This window comes from Heptranchias perlo, chromosome 3, assembly GCF_035084215.1.
Source record: "Heptranchias perlo isolate sHepPer1 chromosome 3, sHepPer1.hap1, whole genome shotgun sequence".
Lineage (NCBI taxonomy): Eukaryota > Metazoa > Chordata > Chondrichthyes > Hexanchiformes > Hexanchidae > Heptranchias > Heptranchias perlo.
Window position 1 is genome coordinate 113,917,185 of NC_090327.1, and position 17,799 is coordinate 113,934,983.

Consider the following 17,799-nt stretch of genomic DNA (forward strand, 5'->3'; position numbering starts at 1 on the left):
TTTGGTCTGCATTGTGGTTTAATAGCAGCTTCTGAGTTTGCATTGTCATAATGTCATTGATAGAAATGTTGTCTGAATAGTTTGAATGTTCTTTCATGCAGGATTAAGGGAGTGCTGATTGGTGTAATAAGGACTATTAAGCAGACGGTCTCTGTGTAAGTTTTCAGGGCAGGGGAATGAACAGGATCCCCTGGTCCAACAGCAGCAGATCCTGTTGCAAGAGGCTGTCTGGGAAGTGCAGCCTCCTGTTGCACTGCTCTTCAGATAGATCGAAGAAAGTGACTCCTGGCCTGTATACCTTGTGCAATGAGTGTGGCCTCCTACGAGCACCACCACCCACCTCACCCGCTGACTTCTAATGCTGGTGCTGGTCGCTGCGGCTGCTGCTGCTCCTCTTCCTCCAACTACTCCTCCTGGCAAGAATAGCTTACTGAGGTTGACAAGGCAGAAAAAGTGAGAAAGAAGTGACCTGGAAGCTGGAAACACTCCTGGTAATCCAAAGAGTAGAACAATCCTATGATCCAATTACCTGCAGGTGAGAGCCCCTTTAAAAACTGCTTCTGAGACACCCATCCCACTAAGTTTAATTGGCGGATCAGGCAAGGGGCGGAACTTCTGTGATTTTGGTTAAAATGGCATTGGGGTCCGAATTGCAGCATAGGACCCTAGGATTGCCAACTCTGGTTGGACGTATTCCTGGAGGTTTGATCATGTGACACTTGATCACGTGACACTTGCCCGCAGTTTGCAAATGTTATTGCATTTACCTTATAAAGGCTGGGTCCCATCTAGTTAGGTATTTTTGTTCCCATTGAGCCTATAAAAATGTTTTTACTCATTGACAGGGGCAAACTGGGTATTGGGAAATCTCCCAAGTGCCCCTATGAATGGTTCCCTACCACCCCTGAGACATGAGCTCTCTAATCCCCAAGCACCACCGAGAAATCTGTAGTCAATTCTTTAGAATCTCAAACAAAAGCAGAAAATGCTGGAAACACTCTGCAAGTCAGGCAGCGTCTGTATTCCGGGAGGTTTGGCAAACCCTGCCACACACTGAGGCACTGGGAGCTGAAGGGTGGGAATCTAAACATCATTTCACCCTCCACTTCAATGAAAAATGACAGGGGGAACAATTTATTGAAAGAGGGGAAAAAAAAGTCCAGCAGTGGTTTCCAAGCACCTCATTCCCAAAATGACCTGATAGTTCCCTCGCAGATAGGCTACAGACTTACGAAGGGGGGTGGGGGGTGGGCGCAAATGGAAAAAGGAACTGATTGGAATAGAAAAGCTACCACAAGTAGTTACCTAAAATGGCTACTGCCGCAGCCAAAATACAAACAGCTATTATTTAGGAACTTTAATGCCTACGGTGGTCAGATATGCTCCAGCTCAGCCCAATTTGCTAGCATAAACCCGCCCCACCCTGTGCGCTGCAAACACTCCCCCCATCGCCAGGCAGGCCTCGCCCACAGCCCCTGTATGTGCCCATGTAAACCGGCCATGCAGCTGTCCTTCAAACCAGGCTGTAGTGCTGACACCATTAACCATTTGCATGATTTTACGGATCTTCCAGTGGGTAAGTCTCCTCCTCCTCGTCTATCACCAGGTGGTGAGCGATGGGCCACCCACCCCCCTCAGTTAATGCTGACACTCTATTCCTCCCCTCAGTTAACTGTGTCAGCCGTGGCTCAGTTGGTAGCACTCTTGCCTCTGACTCAGAAGGTTGTGGGCAAAAATTTGGCAGATGGAGTATAACGTGGGAAAATGTGAACTTGTCCACTTTGGCTGGAGGAATAGAAAAGCAGTAAATTATTTAAATGGAGAGAGATTGCAGAACTCTGAGGTACAGAGGGATTTGGGTGTCCTAGTACATGAATCACAAAAAGTTAGTATGCAGGTACAGCAAGTGATTAGGAAGGCAAATGGAATGTTGTCATTTATTGCAAGAGGAATGGAATATAAAAGTAGAGATGTTTTGCTACAGTTGTACAGGGCATTGGTGAGACCACATCTAGAATACTGTGTGCAGTTTTGGTCTCCTTATTTAAGAAAGGACATAGCTGCTTTAGAGGCGGTTCAGAGAAGGTTCACTCGATTGATTCCTGGGATGAGGGGGTTATCTTATGAGGAAAGTTTGGACAAGTTGGGCCTGTATACACTGGAGTTTAGAAGAACGAGATGTGATCTTATTGAAACGTATAAGATCCTGAGGGGACTTGAAGGGGTAGATGCTGAGAGCATGTTTCCCCTTGTGGGAGAGACTAGAACTAGGGGACACAGTTTAAAAATAAGGGGTCTCCCATTTAAGACGGAGATGAGGAGAAATGTTTTCTCTCAGAGGGTCATGAGTCTGTGGAACTCCCTTCCCCAGAGAGCGGTAGAAGCAGGGTTATTGAATATTTTTAAGGCTGAGTCAGATAGATTCCTGATTAACAAGGGAGTCAAAGGTTATAGTAGGTAGACGGGAAAGTAGGGTTGAGGTCACAATCAGATTAGCCATGATCTTATCAAATGGCAGAGCAGGCTCGAGGGGCCGAATGGCCTACTCCTGCTTTTAATTCGTATGTTCGTAAGTCCCATTCCAGAGACTTGAGCACAAAATCCAAGCAGACACTCCAGTGCCAGTACTAAGGGACAGCTGCACTGTCAGAGGGGCCGTCTTTCGGATGAGATTTTAAACCGAGGCCCTGTCTGCCCTCTCTGGTAGATGTAAAAGATCGCATGGCACTGTTTAAAGAAGAGCAGTGGAGCTTTCCGCAGTGTCCTGGCCAATATTTATCCCTCAACCAACATCACTAAAAAAACAGATTATCAGGTTGCTATGTGTGGGACCTTGCTGTGTATAAAATGATTGCTGCATTTCCTACATTACAATAGTGACTACTTAATTGGCTGTAAAGCGCTTTGGGATGTCCTGAGGCCGCGAAGGGTGGGTGCTATATAAATGCAAATCTTTCTTTTTAATACAGACACTCTTCCCCTCCCCCTCAGTTAATGCAGACACTCTTCCCCTCCCCCTCTGGTAATACAGACACTCTTCCCCTCCCCCTCAATTAATAGACACTCTTCCCCTCCTCCTCAGTTAATACAGACACTCTTCCCCTCCTCCTCAATTAATAGACACTCTTCCCCTCCCCCTCAGTTAATACAGACACTCTTCCCCTCCCCCTCAGGTAATACAGGCACTCTTCCCCTCCCCCTCAGTTAATACAGACACTCTTCTCCTCCCCCTCAGTTAATACAGACACTCTTCCCCTCCTCCTCAGTTAATACAGACACTCTTCCCCTCCCCCTCGGTTAATACAGACACTCTTCCCCTCCCCCTCGGTTAATGCAGACACTCTTCCCCTCCCCCTCGGTTAATACAGACACTCTTCCCCTCCCCCTCGGTTAATGCAGACACTCTTCCCCTCCCCCTCGGTTAATGCAGACACTCTTCCCCTCCCCCTCGGTTAATACAGACACTCTTCCCCTCCTCCTCAGCTGATACAGACACTCTTCCCCTCCCCCTCAGTTAATACAGACACTCTTCCCCTCCTCCTCAATTAATAGACACTCTTCCCCTCCTCCTCAGTTAATACAGACACTCTTCCCCTCCCCCTCAGTTAATACAGACACTCTTCCCCTCCCCCTCGGGTAATACAGGCACTCTTCCCCTCCCCCTCAGTTAATACAGACACTCTTCCCCTCCCCCTCAGTTAATACAGACACTCTTCCCCTCCTCCTCAGTTAATACAGACACTCTTCCCCTCCCCCTCGGTTAATACAGACACTCTTCCCCTCCTCCTCAGTTAATACAGACACTCTTCCCCTCCCCCTCGGTTAATACAGACACTCTTCCCCTCCCCCTCGGTTAATGCAGACACTCTTCCCCTCCCCCACGGTTAATACAGACACTCTTCCCCTCCCCCTCGGTTAATACAGACACTCTTCCCCTCCTCCTCAGCTGATACAGACACTCTTCCCCTCCCCCTCAGTTAATATAGACACTCTTCCCCTCCCCCTCAGCTGATACAGACACTCTTCCCCTCCCCCTCAGTTAATACAGACACTCTTCCCCTCCCCCTCAGTTAATACAGACACTCTTCCCCTCCCCCTCAGTTAATACAGACACTCTTCCCCTCCCCCTCAGTTAATACAGACACTCTTCCCCTCCCCCTCAGTTAATGCAGACACTCTTCCCCTCCCCCTCAGTTAATACAGACACTCTTCCCCTCCCCCTCAGTTAATACAGATATTCTTCCCCTCCTCCTCAATTAATAGACACTCTTCACCTCCCCCTCAGTTAATACAGACACTCTTCCCCTCCCCCTCAGTTAATACAGACACTCTTCTCCTCCCCCTCAGTTAATACAGACACTCTTCTCCTCCCCCTCATTTAATGCAGACTCTTTTCCCCCAGTTAATGCTGATGCCCTACCACTCCCCATAATTTAAATATATGCTTGAGGCCCCCTACCTGTGGCAGGCATCTCGCCCACCTCCAGGAAGTGCGCAGTTAAAATGACAACGAGCGGGAGCGTGTCCGAATTACAGCAGTAATACATGACCGCTATTTTAACCACCCGCTTACCCCGTTTCTGTCAGACAGGCAGGCTGAAAATCGGCCCTTAGATGTCTTTAGTACACACCTAGTGGCAGGGCCTCAATGTGTACCATTGTTGTATTGACAAGCTGCCAGTTTCAATACCAAGAGTATTTGTTACGGTATTTAACTGGAATGTCAACCATTCACAGGACGGCTGGGTATATGGGTACCTCTCATCAAATTCAAGTAAATTTGGTTATTGGAAAATAATACCCTCTTCAATAGTTATCCCTAAAGCTAGTTATTTATTTCATGTTACAAATGGTTTGCAATGACACTGATCTTACGACATATTCTAATAATTAGGAAATATTCAAAAAATCACAAAGGGAAACAGTAACATATGGGGCTCAATTTTAAAACCGAGCCAGGAAAGGGGCGGGGGGTCAAATTGAGTAAGGGTTTCCGGGACGTGCTTACGATTTTGATGTAAGGGCGTCTGTTTTTTTGTTGGTTTCCTGTCCAACTGACCGGTTGGTTGACAGGCTGTTCTCAGTTGGAGGAGAGACCAGTCAGGGAGAGGACGTCTTCAGGCAAGTCTTTATTTGTATGGGTTGGGGGGGGGCATGGGTGGGCACAGGGGCATGGGTGGGCATAAGTTGGCATGGGCCGGCACAGGCTGTGGTCGTGAATCATGGGAATTGGGATCGGGGGTCAGTCACGGAGCGGTGTCGGGATCGGGGGTCATCGTGGGGGTCCGCGATCGTTGAGGGGGAGGATCGGGAGTCAGAGGATTGGAGCAGGGGGGAGGATTGGGGGTCGGGGTTGGAGGATGGGAGTGGGGGGGAAAGATCGGGGGTGAGGAGTGGGGGGGAGGATCGGGGTCGGGGGTGAGGATCGGTTCGGGGATTGGAGTTAGGGGGACGATTGGGGCCGGGGATCCTCGATCGGGGGGTCAGCGATCGGGGGTGGGGGTTGTCCGCGATCGGGGGTCGGGTGTCCGTGATCGTTGGGGGGTTGGTGCAGGTAGGCTTGTTGGTCCGGGGGGAAGCACCCCTGTTCCTCCGGGCCCACAAGCTGTGCCTTTCTAGGCACCTACCTGTTAGTCTCGGACCTTCTCGGCTCCTTTCACGAGGTGTAAAACAGAAGGCCTGGAAATCTCGGCCCCCCGGGGTTGAAATTGGGAAGTTCAGAAAAATGGAGGCCCGAAGCCTCTTTGAAAGGTTTTAAGGCCTGATCTGCCTCCTGGGAGCAGGTTAGTCGCCCACCCCTCTTCCCACCCCGGTGGAAACTGAAAATGAGCAGGCTGGAGGGGTGGTCTAAAATGGTGGCAATTTTCAATGCCCCCCCCGCCCCAAACCCACCCATTTTTCAATGTTAAAATTGAGCTCTTGGTAATATAACTAAAACATTACTTTTAATGTCACATCTGCAGTCTGGGAACTGGGGGAAAAAAATCATATCTGCATACTTGCAATGGAATGAAAATATACATTTGTTTTAAATATCTGACATAAATAGAATATGTAGCGATAAATATCTGTACTCACAGTCACCTATTTGTGACTGCGTAGCTTTTTCTTCACCCAATCAGACTCAGTTTACAGATAGAATCTCAGAATCTTACAGCACAGAGAAAGGTCATTCGGCCCATCGTGCCTGTGCCGGCTCTTTGAAAGAGCTGTCCAATTAGTCTCAACATCAAATAATATTGTTGACCATAACATATCCTCTGTACATTTTTGTTCTATAATGTAAAATTACACTTTAATATTTAATAGCTAAATTCACATTAATGGCAGCAATAGATGGTTTGTAGTTTAAAAATGATATCAATAATACTGCATATTATGGATAAAACAAAAAAGCCATTTCTGCATACACACACCAGGGGTCTACGTGTGCACATTTATCCCCTCAGATGAATACTTGTAACTGTTTAGGATAAAATGTAACCTTTGGTATGGGACTTCATCCTACCGTGAAACAAACAAGTGGTAACAAGTCTGAATATTCCGATAGGTGGGAAGAATTGCTCTGGTCCTCGTGTAATGGCATTGTAAATACATTCTAAAAGAACACATGTAGGATTTTAGTGCAGGTAGGAGCCAATGTAATTCTTCCCCCAGGAAGAATGAAGATTATGCCCCACTCTACATGCCTGTGATCCTACCTTACCCAAAATGTTAATTCAAACAATCGTTATATCGCTGAAAAACCACACCATTAATAAAAATTATTGGAAAACTGGGATCATGGATCTTCCATAACAACCTCACCATGAGTAATCAACAGCGACATAACCAAACCTTATTCACCAGGAGCACAAACTTTGTTTGCTAGTTTTTATCTTGCTGCTTCCACATCAGGTCATCAGTGATAGGCTCTTCACTGATCTGACAGTGCATTATCTGTTAACTACTTAGATTGTTATTTATATGTACACTTCATTGGTGTCATTTAATCAGATAATGAATAATTTCTCTCAGTTCTTCTAGTTCCAGTCACTGGAAATATTTTTATTCACAGTGATTTTTAAATCGAACATGGAACATGAGGAGTCTTCTGCACCCCACCCCACCCCCAGCCCGGGAAAAAGTGCTGCATATACAGACTCGGGGATTGAGATAATGATTCTATTATAGAACCAGCAAGTCCTGCACTACAATAGAATCTTTATCTCGATACATGCATTGAGGAATCAGTGTTTCTTTTCGATAGGGGAGGAACGGACCTAGAATGATCTATGCCTCTTGAATTCAGGTTGTGATATATTGGCAGTAACATCTGTTTTGTCTGCAGTGAATGCTAGTTATAATAACCCTCTCAAGCCTCTCATCATTATAATCACCCATTCTGGTAAATTGTAGTTGTAGTCATAATATTTTGGATAAAAGCAAAATAACTGCTAAAGTAAAAAAAAATCACAACAAATTTCAGGCACAAAGCAACTCCATTCCACAAATGCACACATTATATCAATTCACAGGTATAATTTCACATCAAAGGAGAATAAGAATGCGTTTTTACCTTTGCTGTACACAACACAGTTGTTGTTGTTGTCTTCTGTTCCTCGCCAAGTCACATCCATCAGCCACTTGGGACCAGCATGCACCACTATAGGGACAGCGGTTTTTGTCTTCTGTACAAAGGGAGATAATAAACAGATGCCGTTTGTTTTCCGTGATTAAGAACTTGATGAATAATACTAATTTTCACAGAACCTTAACCCCCAAACACATAAGCCAAAACCAAAATCCCTTGTTGAGTTCTTACAGAGGACAGAGAAAGGCATACTGAGTGCAGTCTCTTTTCTGATTGACAGAATTATTATTAAATCAGGATTCTCCAAATGATAATGGATCAGATCCTCCAGATTAGTAAATCTCTAATGGCTTGGATTTAAACCGAGAACGCATTTGACTTTGGCAACAAAATCTGTGGAGCCTGCTGGTGAACTTCAGGAACTTTGTCTTCCTGCAAAATCGCTGCCGTCTCACTGTTGGATGAAATGGACAGAAATGGTTTAAGGAAGCAGTTACCCTGATTCTATAGAAACCCAGGGCTAATGCAAAACGCTCTCCTACGTGCCACTTTTCTATTTATTCAATACGATGCTGTGAAAGGGCTGCCAGATGAATACATAAATTGTAAATTATGTTTTAAGATGGCACACAAGATGGGAGATAGGGGTGGTTAAGGACTACACTGTCATTAAAGTAGCCATTTTCATTAATCATAGAGCTAAAAACAGGAAAAACGTACTATACAATATGCAATGTTGCTATATATACTTAGTGCTACATATAGTGCTGCTAATATATTTAATACTGCCTACATTGTTGCTAATATATTTAGTACTGCATGTAGAGATGCAAATATATGTAATATTGCCTACAGTGTTGCTCACATTTAGTACTGCATATAATGATGCTTATATGAAATATCTTAAGTTTTCCATGGGGGTCACCTACTTTCTAGCCATTGAGTTTGTTTTCTTTATTCTCATTCATAAAGTGTTTAAGTCTCTACATTCTTCTCCACTTTAATTGGTTGTCTTCTTCTTTTGTTATTTGCCAATTATATTATGCTAAACCTTTCTCCCCAAGTTCAATGTTCTTCTCAATCATATTTCACCAAAAAAATCTACACAATTACATTCCATCAAAAAAAATTCGGAGACACAACTGCATGATGGTTCCCTCACCAGCTGTATTATATACCCCTAAAAATAAAATGTATAATGCCACACATAAAAAATTACAAAGAACTAATCCCCAATTTGGCTACAATAAGCATCTGAACATCCTGAACTCCAGGTCTACCTTTCTCCCACCCCCATACTCTGTGGTTCCTATCCAGCCAGCTGAGAGTCCACAGTCAGATGCCTTCCACACTGGAACAAGGGCTGACTCCACACCAGCTTAGATGCATGTCATCCAATACGACTACAATTCCCAGGAACCACCACACAGCTGGGGCTCCAACTTATGCATAAAGGAATAGGCTTCTTTCTTCATATGTATTCTTCCTATAAAAGCACTGGCACAACCAGAAGTCAGGATTGTTGACACTTTCCTACACAACATTTTCAGTGAACAATTATGGATCCAAACTTCATCTTTGTACATTATTTTCAAGCCTCAGTGATCTCCATACTCCTAATTTGCACCTTGTTATGTTGGTGACTATGTTGTCGATAGAATGGCTTTTTCGGTGGGAACAGATTCATCTTAGTCTCTGTGCCTACTCTACCATGATAAAAATGTTTTGATAGGGAAACTATAGTTCACCATACACAATGCTGCTACCTGAAAACACAGAATCCAAAGTGCTCGATGAACAGCCTGACATAAAAGGGGCTGCTACCAGGTAGCAGCATAGGACCAATTGCTTAAAGACTCCTGGCCAGCAGGGGCAGTGCCCCATACCAGCTGTGCCAATGTGCTTTCCAACAGTTCACAATCCACTAACACAAATATGTGCAAGTAGCTTTGGAGGAAGGAGTGACTAAATTGTTGGTCACATTACCCAATGAAGAAGATGGGCTGCTGACTGCCAGCGGCATCATGAATTTATTGGTCAGGGCTCCTCTAGCTGTTAACACTGTGACGAGGTCAGTATATCAGACTTCTCCTTAATGTCGGTGGAGCTGCAGAGTATTGAGACCAGCCCTAGCACCCCAATGGAACCTTCATGGAGAGCACAGGGCTGACCCTGGAAAGCTATCAATAACTGGTCCAACAGTTAGCAAAGCAACAAGGGCAGGTGAAATTTAACAAAACAGAAGCATCTCAAAGATCTGAGAATCATCGCCAACAGCAGCAAAAACATGATCAGCTTGTGCAGCAAATGGGGCTAAAAGATGAAGTGCAACAAGTCAACTCTCACTACCCTGTTGTGGGGGGATAGAGGAGAACCTGTTAAGGGAAGGAAGTAAGAGCTTCTTAAAGAGATGGGAGAGAGAGACTCTGTTGAGCAGAGGTTTTGGGAGGCAGAGAGAGAGAAAACCTGTTCATGGGGATCTCTGGCTTTGCTGGGAATGGAAGAGATAGTGGAAATGGAAGGCTTGGTGGTCCACATTATATAACACTGTATCTGGCTAACTGTAAGCAATGGCATAGACAATTTATTGATACCTGTCCCTGTCCAGTGTCTCAAGATCACAAGATAATAATAGATGATAAAGGCCATTCATCCCATCATAGTTCATCCATCTAGAAGGATCCTATTGTTCCCCCTCTCACTGTGGCATTCAGTTGTTTCTTAAATGATTCCAGGGTTTTTGCCTCCACTACTTTATCTGGAAGTTTGTTCCACATTTTGTTCACTCTCTGTGAAGAAGAATTTTCTAATATCAGTCCTAAAATTACCTCTTACTGTACTGTTTGAACCCGTATCCCCTAGTTTTATTCTCACAGTTTAAAGTAATATTGCAAGTTAACTTTTCTACACCCTTAATCCTGTATACCTCCATAAGGTCACCTCTCAGACGCTTCCTTTCCACACTGAAAAGCCTAAGTTTCTCCAGTCTGTTTTCATAACTCTGATCCCTGACACCATAGATCAGCTACTGGCTCTTCTCTGCACTACCTCCAGTGCTTGAATGTCTCACTTCTTTCTTGGCAACCAGAACTGGACGTAGTATTCAAGGCACAGTCTGACCACAGCACTGTACAGTTTGATCATTACCTCCTTTGACTTGTATTCTACTCTTTTAGCTATGTAAGAACATAAGAACATAAGAAATAGGAGCAGGAGTAGGCCAATCGGCCCCTCGAGCCTGCTCCACCATTCAATAAGATCATGGCTGATCTGATCCTAACCTCAAATCTAAATTCATGTCCAATTTCCTGCCCGCTCCCCGTAACCCCTAATTCCCTTTATTTCTAGGAAACTGTCTATTTTTGTTTTAAATTTATTTAATGATGTAGCTTCCACAGCTTCCTGGGGCAGCAAATTCCACAGACCTACTACCCTCTGAGTGAAGAAGTTTCTCTTCATCTCAGTTTTGAAAGAGCAGCCCCTTATTCTAAGATTATGCCCCCTAGTTCTAGTTTCACCCATCCTATGTAGTTAAATATCCTATTAGCTTTGTTGATTGTTGCTCTACATTGGCTCGGCATTAAGTCTACTAGGCCTCCAAGGTCTCTTTCAGCTTCACACTTAGCTACTTCAACAGAAGTACATGTATTGTCGATTTTTCTACATGTATCACTTGTCTGCATTCAATTTCATCTGCTATTCTGCCCACTCATTCTGTAATTTCTGAAATGGCTCCTCTGGGTCCACTGCCCTTCCTAGTTTGGTATTATCTACAAATGTGAACACCTTGCATTGAGTTTCTGAGTACATATCATGTACATAAAACAGCAGTGGCCCCAGCACTGAAGCATGAGATACACACTCATTACTTCCCCCACTCTGAAGTAACCCCTGTCTTTTTCATTTTGAAAACATAAAGATTAAAAGTGCTTCTCAATGCCTGTGCAGCTTCCAAACGGTAAATTCGCCAGAGTTCAGCACTACAAAATTAGTTCTCAGCATATAATTAGGAAGAAATTATATTCTACAATTTTATTTTTTTTTAAATGTTGGTGAATTGATAATGATAGGGAATGGAAACTTTTCCTATTTTTTTTCATCCAATATCAGTATGTAGCTTTGCCAGACCAGATTCCTCATTGCAATATGACAATTGTCATTGCAGTGCACATTTACTGATAAATGCGGGAAGGAAGATTTTCAAAGTAACATTTCAGGGATGGTGATGACATCCTTTTAATATTTTTGCTGTGGTAAAAATTCTTCAGAGAAATCAAAATAGACTGCCTGAATTCCTGTCATGCTGTTTTTAAGTCAAATTTTTCATGCCTTGTGCTACAGTAACACTCAACTCTCAGCCCAACAGAATTATTGCCTCATTCAGAAGTGAACATTACCTCCTCTCTGCTCAATTAATTACAACCTTATTACTTTTTTCTGAACGATACAGAATTCTCCATATGTATTTTGCAAATACTAGCTGGAGGTAAAAACTCTTAAGGCCAAAAATATATCTATGCTGGTAACCTACAACATCTGCAGTACTGCTCCATCGCTCCCATAGCCCACATTTCACAGCACATGACTGTACGAGTACAAATGTTACTGGGGATATTTTTTGAATATATATATATATATAGGTAGTACAGAGAGGTCTGCAGAAAACATGCTCTTTAGAGAACTATGCAATGGGGTTAGGATTGCAGTTCTATTAAGTAAATCATGGGTTTGTTCTAGCACAGTAACTTCAGGCCTATATACAGGACTTAACTGCCAACACGATCCAAACACAAGTAGATAGTTCCTTCTTTATTATATACAGAGCTGAGGCCCTTATATTTTAATTATATAGGTCCACGTCCTTTGTAAATTATGTTTGTCATAATGACAAACACCGAAAAAAGCATAAAATTGAGCAGAAGACACATTTTCCTCTTCTTTTAAACAAATTAACTCCACTTTTGTAGATTTTATTGTTGCCAATTAAAATAGTGGCTGGGTGCAATTTTCTCCAGTCGATTTCATAATATATGAATTTATTAGTGGAGAAGACAGAAATCAGTCAAACACAATGGCCCCGATATTTACGGGGAGGCGGGGAGGGAGCTGGGATGACTGTCAGCGGCCAGGAAACCCGGAAATACCGGGAAATGTGGAGGTCCTGCCAAATTTAACGGCATGATTTTATTTGAATTTTTTTTCTCCATTTTCCGCCCTGCAGCCGGCCAGATTGAGAGGCCAGCTGGCTGTCGGGCGGGAAGGCCTGCGGTAGAAGGCTGCACGTTGGCTTGGGGGGTGGGGGGGGAAGCACTCCTGCTCCTTCCTCCTGGCCCACAAACAGTGCTGGATAAGCACTTGCCTGCTGGATCTGGCAGCTCTCGCCTCCCTTTAGCTGCCAGATTTCCCGAGCCCTGGGAAACCAGGCCTGCAACCGTTAAATCCAAATGGCTGCTAAAATCTGATGCACGCAGCCTCATTAACATATTTAAATTACTGAGTCGCTTCTCAAGAACAAGTTAGTCGCCCAATCTCCAATCCGCCCCGGTTAAACCAGAAGTTAAGTGCGCTCACAGCAGGTTGGGGTTGGGTTTCAAAGTTTTAAGAATTTGACCCCCCTACCCCCTGCACCTGCCCGTCGTGGAGGGTTAAAATTCCCCCAACATGTTTGTAACAGTGCCTATTTCATATTTCGCCAACAGCTAAAGTGACACTAGACTTGTTGGGTGAATAGGGAAAGATTATTTCCTCTGGTTGTGGAGTCTGTAACAAGGGGTTAGCAATTTAAAATTGTCACTAACAGAGTGATGAGGGAGATTAGGAGAAACTTCTTCATACCGAGGGTTGTTGGATCATGGGATGCTTTGGCACAGGGAGAAGTTGGGGCAAAGAATGCTGTTTCTTTCAAGGAAAAAGTGGATAAACATTTGAGGCAGAGAAAGATACAGGGCTATGGGGAGGGAGCAGAGCTGTGGGATTCATTTTGAGTTGCTTCAGCAAAGAGCCAGTACAGACAGGGGCCAAATAGCTCTTTCCGCACTGTAAACATCTATGTTTCTAATAAATGAAAAGTTCAATAATCCAGTTGTGAAAGTGTTATAGTCATGCATACGAACCTCATGAAAATCATTATTTACCCACAAAGCCTTATAACTCCAGTTTATGTTTATAATCAGCATGTCATAATGTTTCATTGGCGCTGGAATTGAAACTATTAGTAAAATAATTTTTCAACGTTTAAGTTAAGAGGAAAGTAAGTTAATTGAAATAAACAGCTTGATCCGTATTGGCTCGGGTAATGGTGAAAATTGCTTCCTCGCATTTTAAATTATAACTTCACAAGTTGCATAGTTCAACCACACCATTTTAATACATATACAATGTAATATTATTGACAATGAAAACAGGAGAGCACAATCTGAAATGTGCTTCAGATCTCAACAGTTTGAAATGTGACAATTAGCTATAGCAAGTTATACTTTTCTACCAAAGGACTCGGAGAACTATATATTACATAGTTGTTCACTAAATTCAAATCTATTGTGATAAATGTCGAGTTCCTTATTAAATAATTAATGCAGTTGGGACCTTTGAGCTGATATAGAAGAGGTGATCATAGAATCATAGAATGATACATCACAGAAGGAGGCTATTCCGCCCATTGTGCCTGTGCTGGCGTTTTGAAAGACCTATCCAATTAGTCCCACTTGCCTGCTCTTTCCCCATAGCCCTGCAAATTTTTCCCCTTCAAGTATTTATCCAGTTCCCTCTTGAAAGTTATTATTGAATCTGCTTCCACCACCCTTTCAGGCAGTGCATTCCACATCATAACAACTTGCCACCTAAAAAAAATTCTCCTCATCTCGCCTCTGGTTCTTTTGCCGATGATCTTAAATCTCTGTCCTCTGGTTACCGACCCTTCTGCCACTGGAAACAGTTTCTCCTTATTTACTCTATTAAAACTGTTCATGATTTTGAACACCTCTATCAAATCTCCCCTTAACCTTCTCTACTCTAAGGAGAACAATCCTAGCTTCCCTAGTCTTTCCACGTAACTGAAGTCCCGCACCTCTGGTACCATTCTAAAGCCTTAGAAATCATAGAAGTTTACAACATGGAAACAGGCCCTTCAGCCCAACATGTCCATATCGCCCAGTTTATACCACTAAGCTAGTCCCAATTGCCTGCACTTGGCCCATATCCCTCTATACCTATCTTACCCATGTAACTGTCCAAATGCTTTTTAAAAGACAAAATTGTACCCGCCTCTACTACTGCCTCTGGCAGCTCGTTCCAGACACTCACCACCCTTTGAGTGAAAAAATTCCCCCTCTGGACCCTTTTGTATCTCTCCCCTCTCACGTTAAATCTATGCCCCCTCGTTATAGACTCCCCTACCTTTGGGAAAAGATTTTGACTATCTGCCTTATCTATGCCCCTCATTATTTTATAGACTTCTATAAGATCACCCATAAACCTCCTACTCTCCAAGGAAAAAAGTCTCAGTCTATCCAACCTCTCCCTATAAGTCAAACCATCAAGTCCCGGTAGCATCCTAGTAAATCTTTTCTGCACTCTTTCTAGTTTAATAATATCCTTTCTATAATAGGGTGACCAGAACTGTACACAGTATTCCAAGTGTGGCCTTACTAATGTCTTGTACAACTTCAACAAGACATCCCAACTCCTGTATTCAATGTTCTGACCAATGAAACCAAGTATGCTGAATGCCTTCTTCACCACCCTATCCACCTGTGACTCCACTTTCAAGGAGCTATGAACCTGTACTCCTAGATCTCTTTGTTCTATAACTCTCCCCAACGCCCTACCATTAACGGAGTAGGTCCTGGCCCGATTCGATCTACCAAAATGCATCACCTCACATTTATCTAAATTAAACTCCATCTGCCATTCATCGGCCCACTGGCCCAATTTATCAAGATCCCGTTGCAATCCTAGATAACCTTCTTCACTGTCCACAATGCCACCAATCTTGGTGTCATCTGCAAACTTACTAACCATGCCTCCTAAATTCTCATCCAAATCATTAATATAAATAACAAATAACAGCGGACCCAGCACCGATCCCTGAGGCACACCGCTGGTCACAGGCCTCCAGTTTGAAAAACAACCCTCCACAACCACCCTCTGTCTTCTGTCGTCAAGCCAATTTTGTATCCAATTGGCTACCTCACCTTGGATCCCATGAGATTTAACCTTATGTAACAACCTACCATGCAGTACCTTGTCAAAGGCTTTGCTAAAGTCCATGTAGACCACGTCTACTGCACAGCCCTCATCTATCTTCTTGGTTACCCCTTCAAAAAACTCAATCAAATTCGTGAGACATGATTTTCCTCTCACAAAACCATGCTGACTGTTCCTAATCAGTCCCTGCCTCTCCAAATGCCTGCAGATCCTGTCTCTCAGAATACCCTCTAACAACTTATCCACTACAGATGTCAGGCTCACCGGTCTGTAGTTCCCAGGCTTTTCCCTGCCGCCCTTCTTAAACAAAGGCACAACATTTGCTACCCTCCAATCTTCAGGCACCTCACCTGTAGCTGTCGATGATTCAAATATCTCTGCTAGGGGACCCGCAATTTCCTCCCTAACCTCCCATAACGTCCTGGGATACATTTCATCAGGTCCCGGAGATTTATCTACCTTGATGCGCGTTAAGACTTCCAGCACCTCCCTCTCTGTAATATGTACACTCCTCAAGACATCACTATTTATTTCCCCAAGTTCCCTAACATCCATGCCTTTCTCAACCGTAAATACCGATGTGAAATATTCATTTAGGATCTCACCCATCTCTTGTGGTTCTGCACATAGATGACCTTGTTGATCCTTAAGAGGCCCTACTCTCTCCTTGGCATCCTTCCTAAAGTGTGGCACCCAGAACTAGACACAATACACCAGCTGAGGCCTAACAAGTGATTTATAAAGGTTTAGCATAACTGCCTTGCTTTTGTATTCTATGTCCCTGTTTACAATGCCAAGGGTCGCATTTGCTTTTTTAACAGCCTTCTCAACTTGACCTGCCACCTTCAAAGATTTGTGAATGTACACCCCCAGGTCTCTGTTCCTGCACCCCCTTTAAAATTGTACCATTTAGATTATATTGCCTCTCCTCATTTTTCCTACCAAAATGCTTCACTTCACACTTCTCTGCATTCAATTGCATCTGCCATGTGTTTGCCTATTTCACCAGTCTGTCAGGTGATCTCAAACACAGATTACAGCAGTAAGGTTAAATATTGCAAAACGATCAGAAATTAATTTTTCAACTGCCAATTAAATGAGAGTGTCTGATATGTTGGAAAATACCTCTGCTTTGAATACCAATTTTACTTCATTAATTGTGTTATTTATTTCATGCTCTGGGTACATGATACCAGAATAAAATCACATTTAAAATCACACTTAAAAATAATTTTAAGTCGAGAAAATGAATTTTTACAGATAAAGTATAACATTAGTACAAAATTTGACGTAAGCCCTAATTTTAACCTAGCCTGCCCTGCGGGAAAGGGGCGGGTTTGGGTGGGACTCCCGTTTTACACCCCGCCCGATTTTATAAGTGTGGTCATTGCACAGCAAAGGACAATTAACCTCTAGTACGATGGACCTATTGTACAAATGGTGCTGGAATGCTCTGACATGAAGACTGGCCCCATGACCTGGGATAAACCTTTTTTTGGAATTACAAGATAAAATGAACGAGTCTACACTCCTGATGGGAGCTTGAATCAGTAAACCGGACGTTGAGTTGAGCGAGCCTGATTTCCGGCATGACGAATTCTCCAGTCACTAAAATTAATGACTGGAAAATTGGTAGAGCTGTGAATTGGGCATGTTGACCTGCTTTGAATTTACCCTTCGATTCAAGCCCTTACTGACGTTGACCGTGTATCACGGGACACTGAAATTGTAGAACCAGTCATCCTATTGCATCTGAAACTGGCTGCATGTCAAAAGGCAGACCCTGCATTCCATACAATAGATTTTGCATAAAAAATGATTGATCATCTGTCTGTCATCAGTAGCTACAAATCACAGTTATTAATATTCCACTAAAATACTTAATTTAAATGAGACAAAGGCAATTATTAAAATATACACAACACAATCATTGGCATGTTATTGCAAGACTTTTTAAATTCCCTCTTGGGAAAAAAGTGCTGTTTTATTCAGATACTTTGATTTCAAAGTTATCATTTTGT

The 17,799-nt window shown here is 43.3% G+C and overlaps 1 protein-coding gene across 1 annotated transcript in view; it reads right to left on the reverse strand.

The window, feature by feature from the left end:
• The window catches only part of zfpm2a (zinc finger protein, FOG family member 2a), a 505,220-nt gene that overhangs the window by 179,104 nt on the left and 308,317 nt on the right, over window positions 1-17,799 (reverse strand). The window contains exon 5 of the mRNA XM_067981518.1: window positions 7,559-7,670. Within this exon, the coding sequence (XP_067837619.1) occupies window positions 7,559-7,670 (112 nt within the window). The remainder of the gene's footprint in view (window positions 1-7,558; window positions 7,671-17,799) is intronic.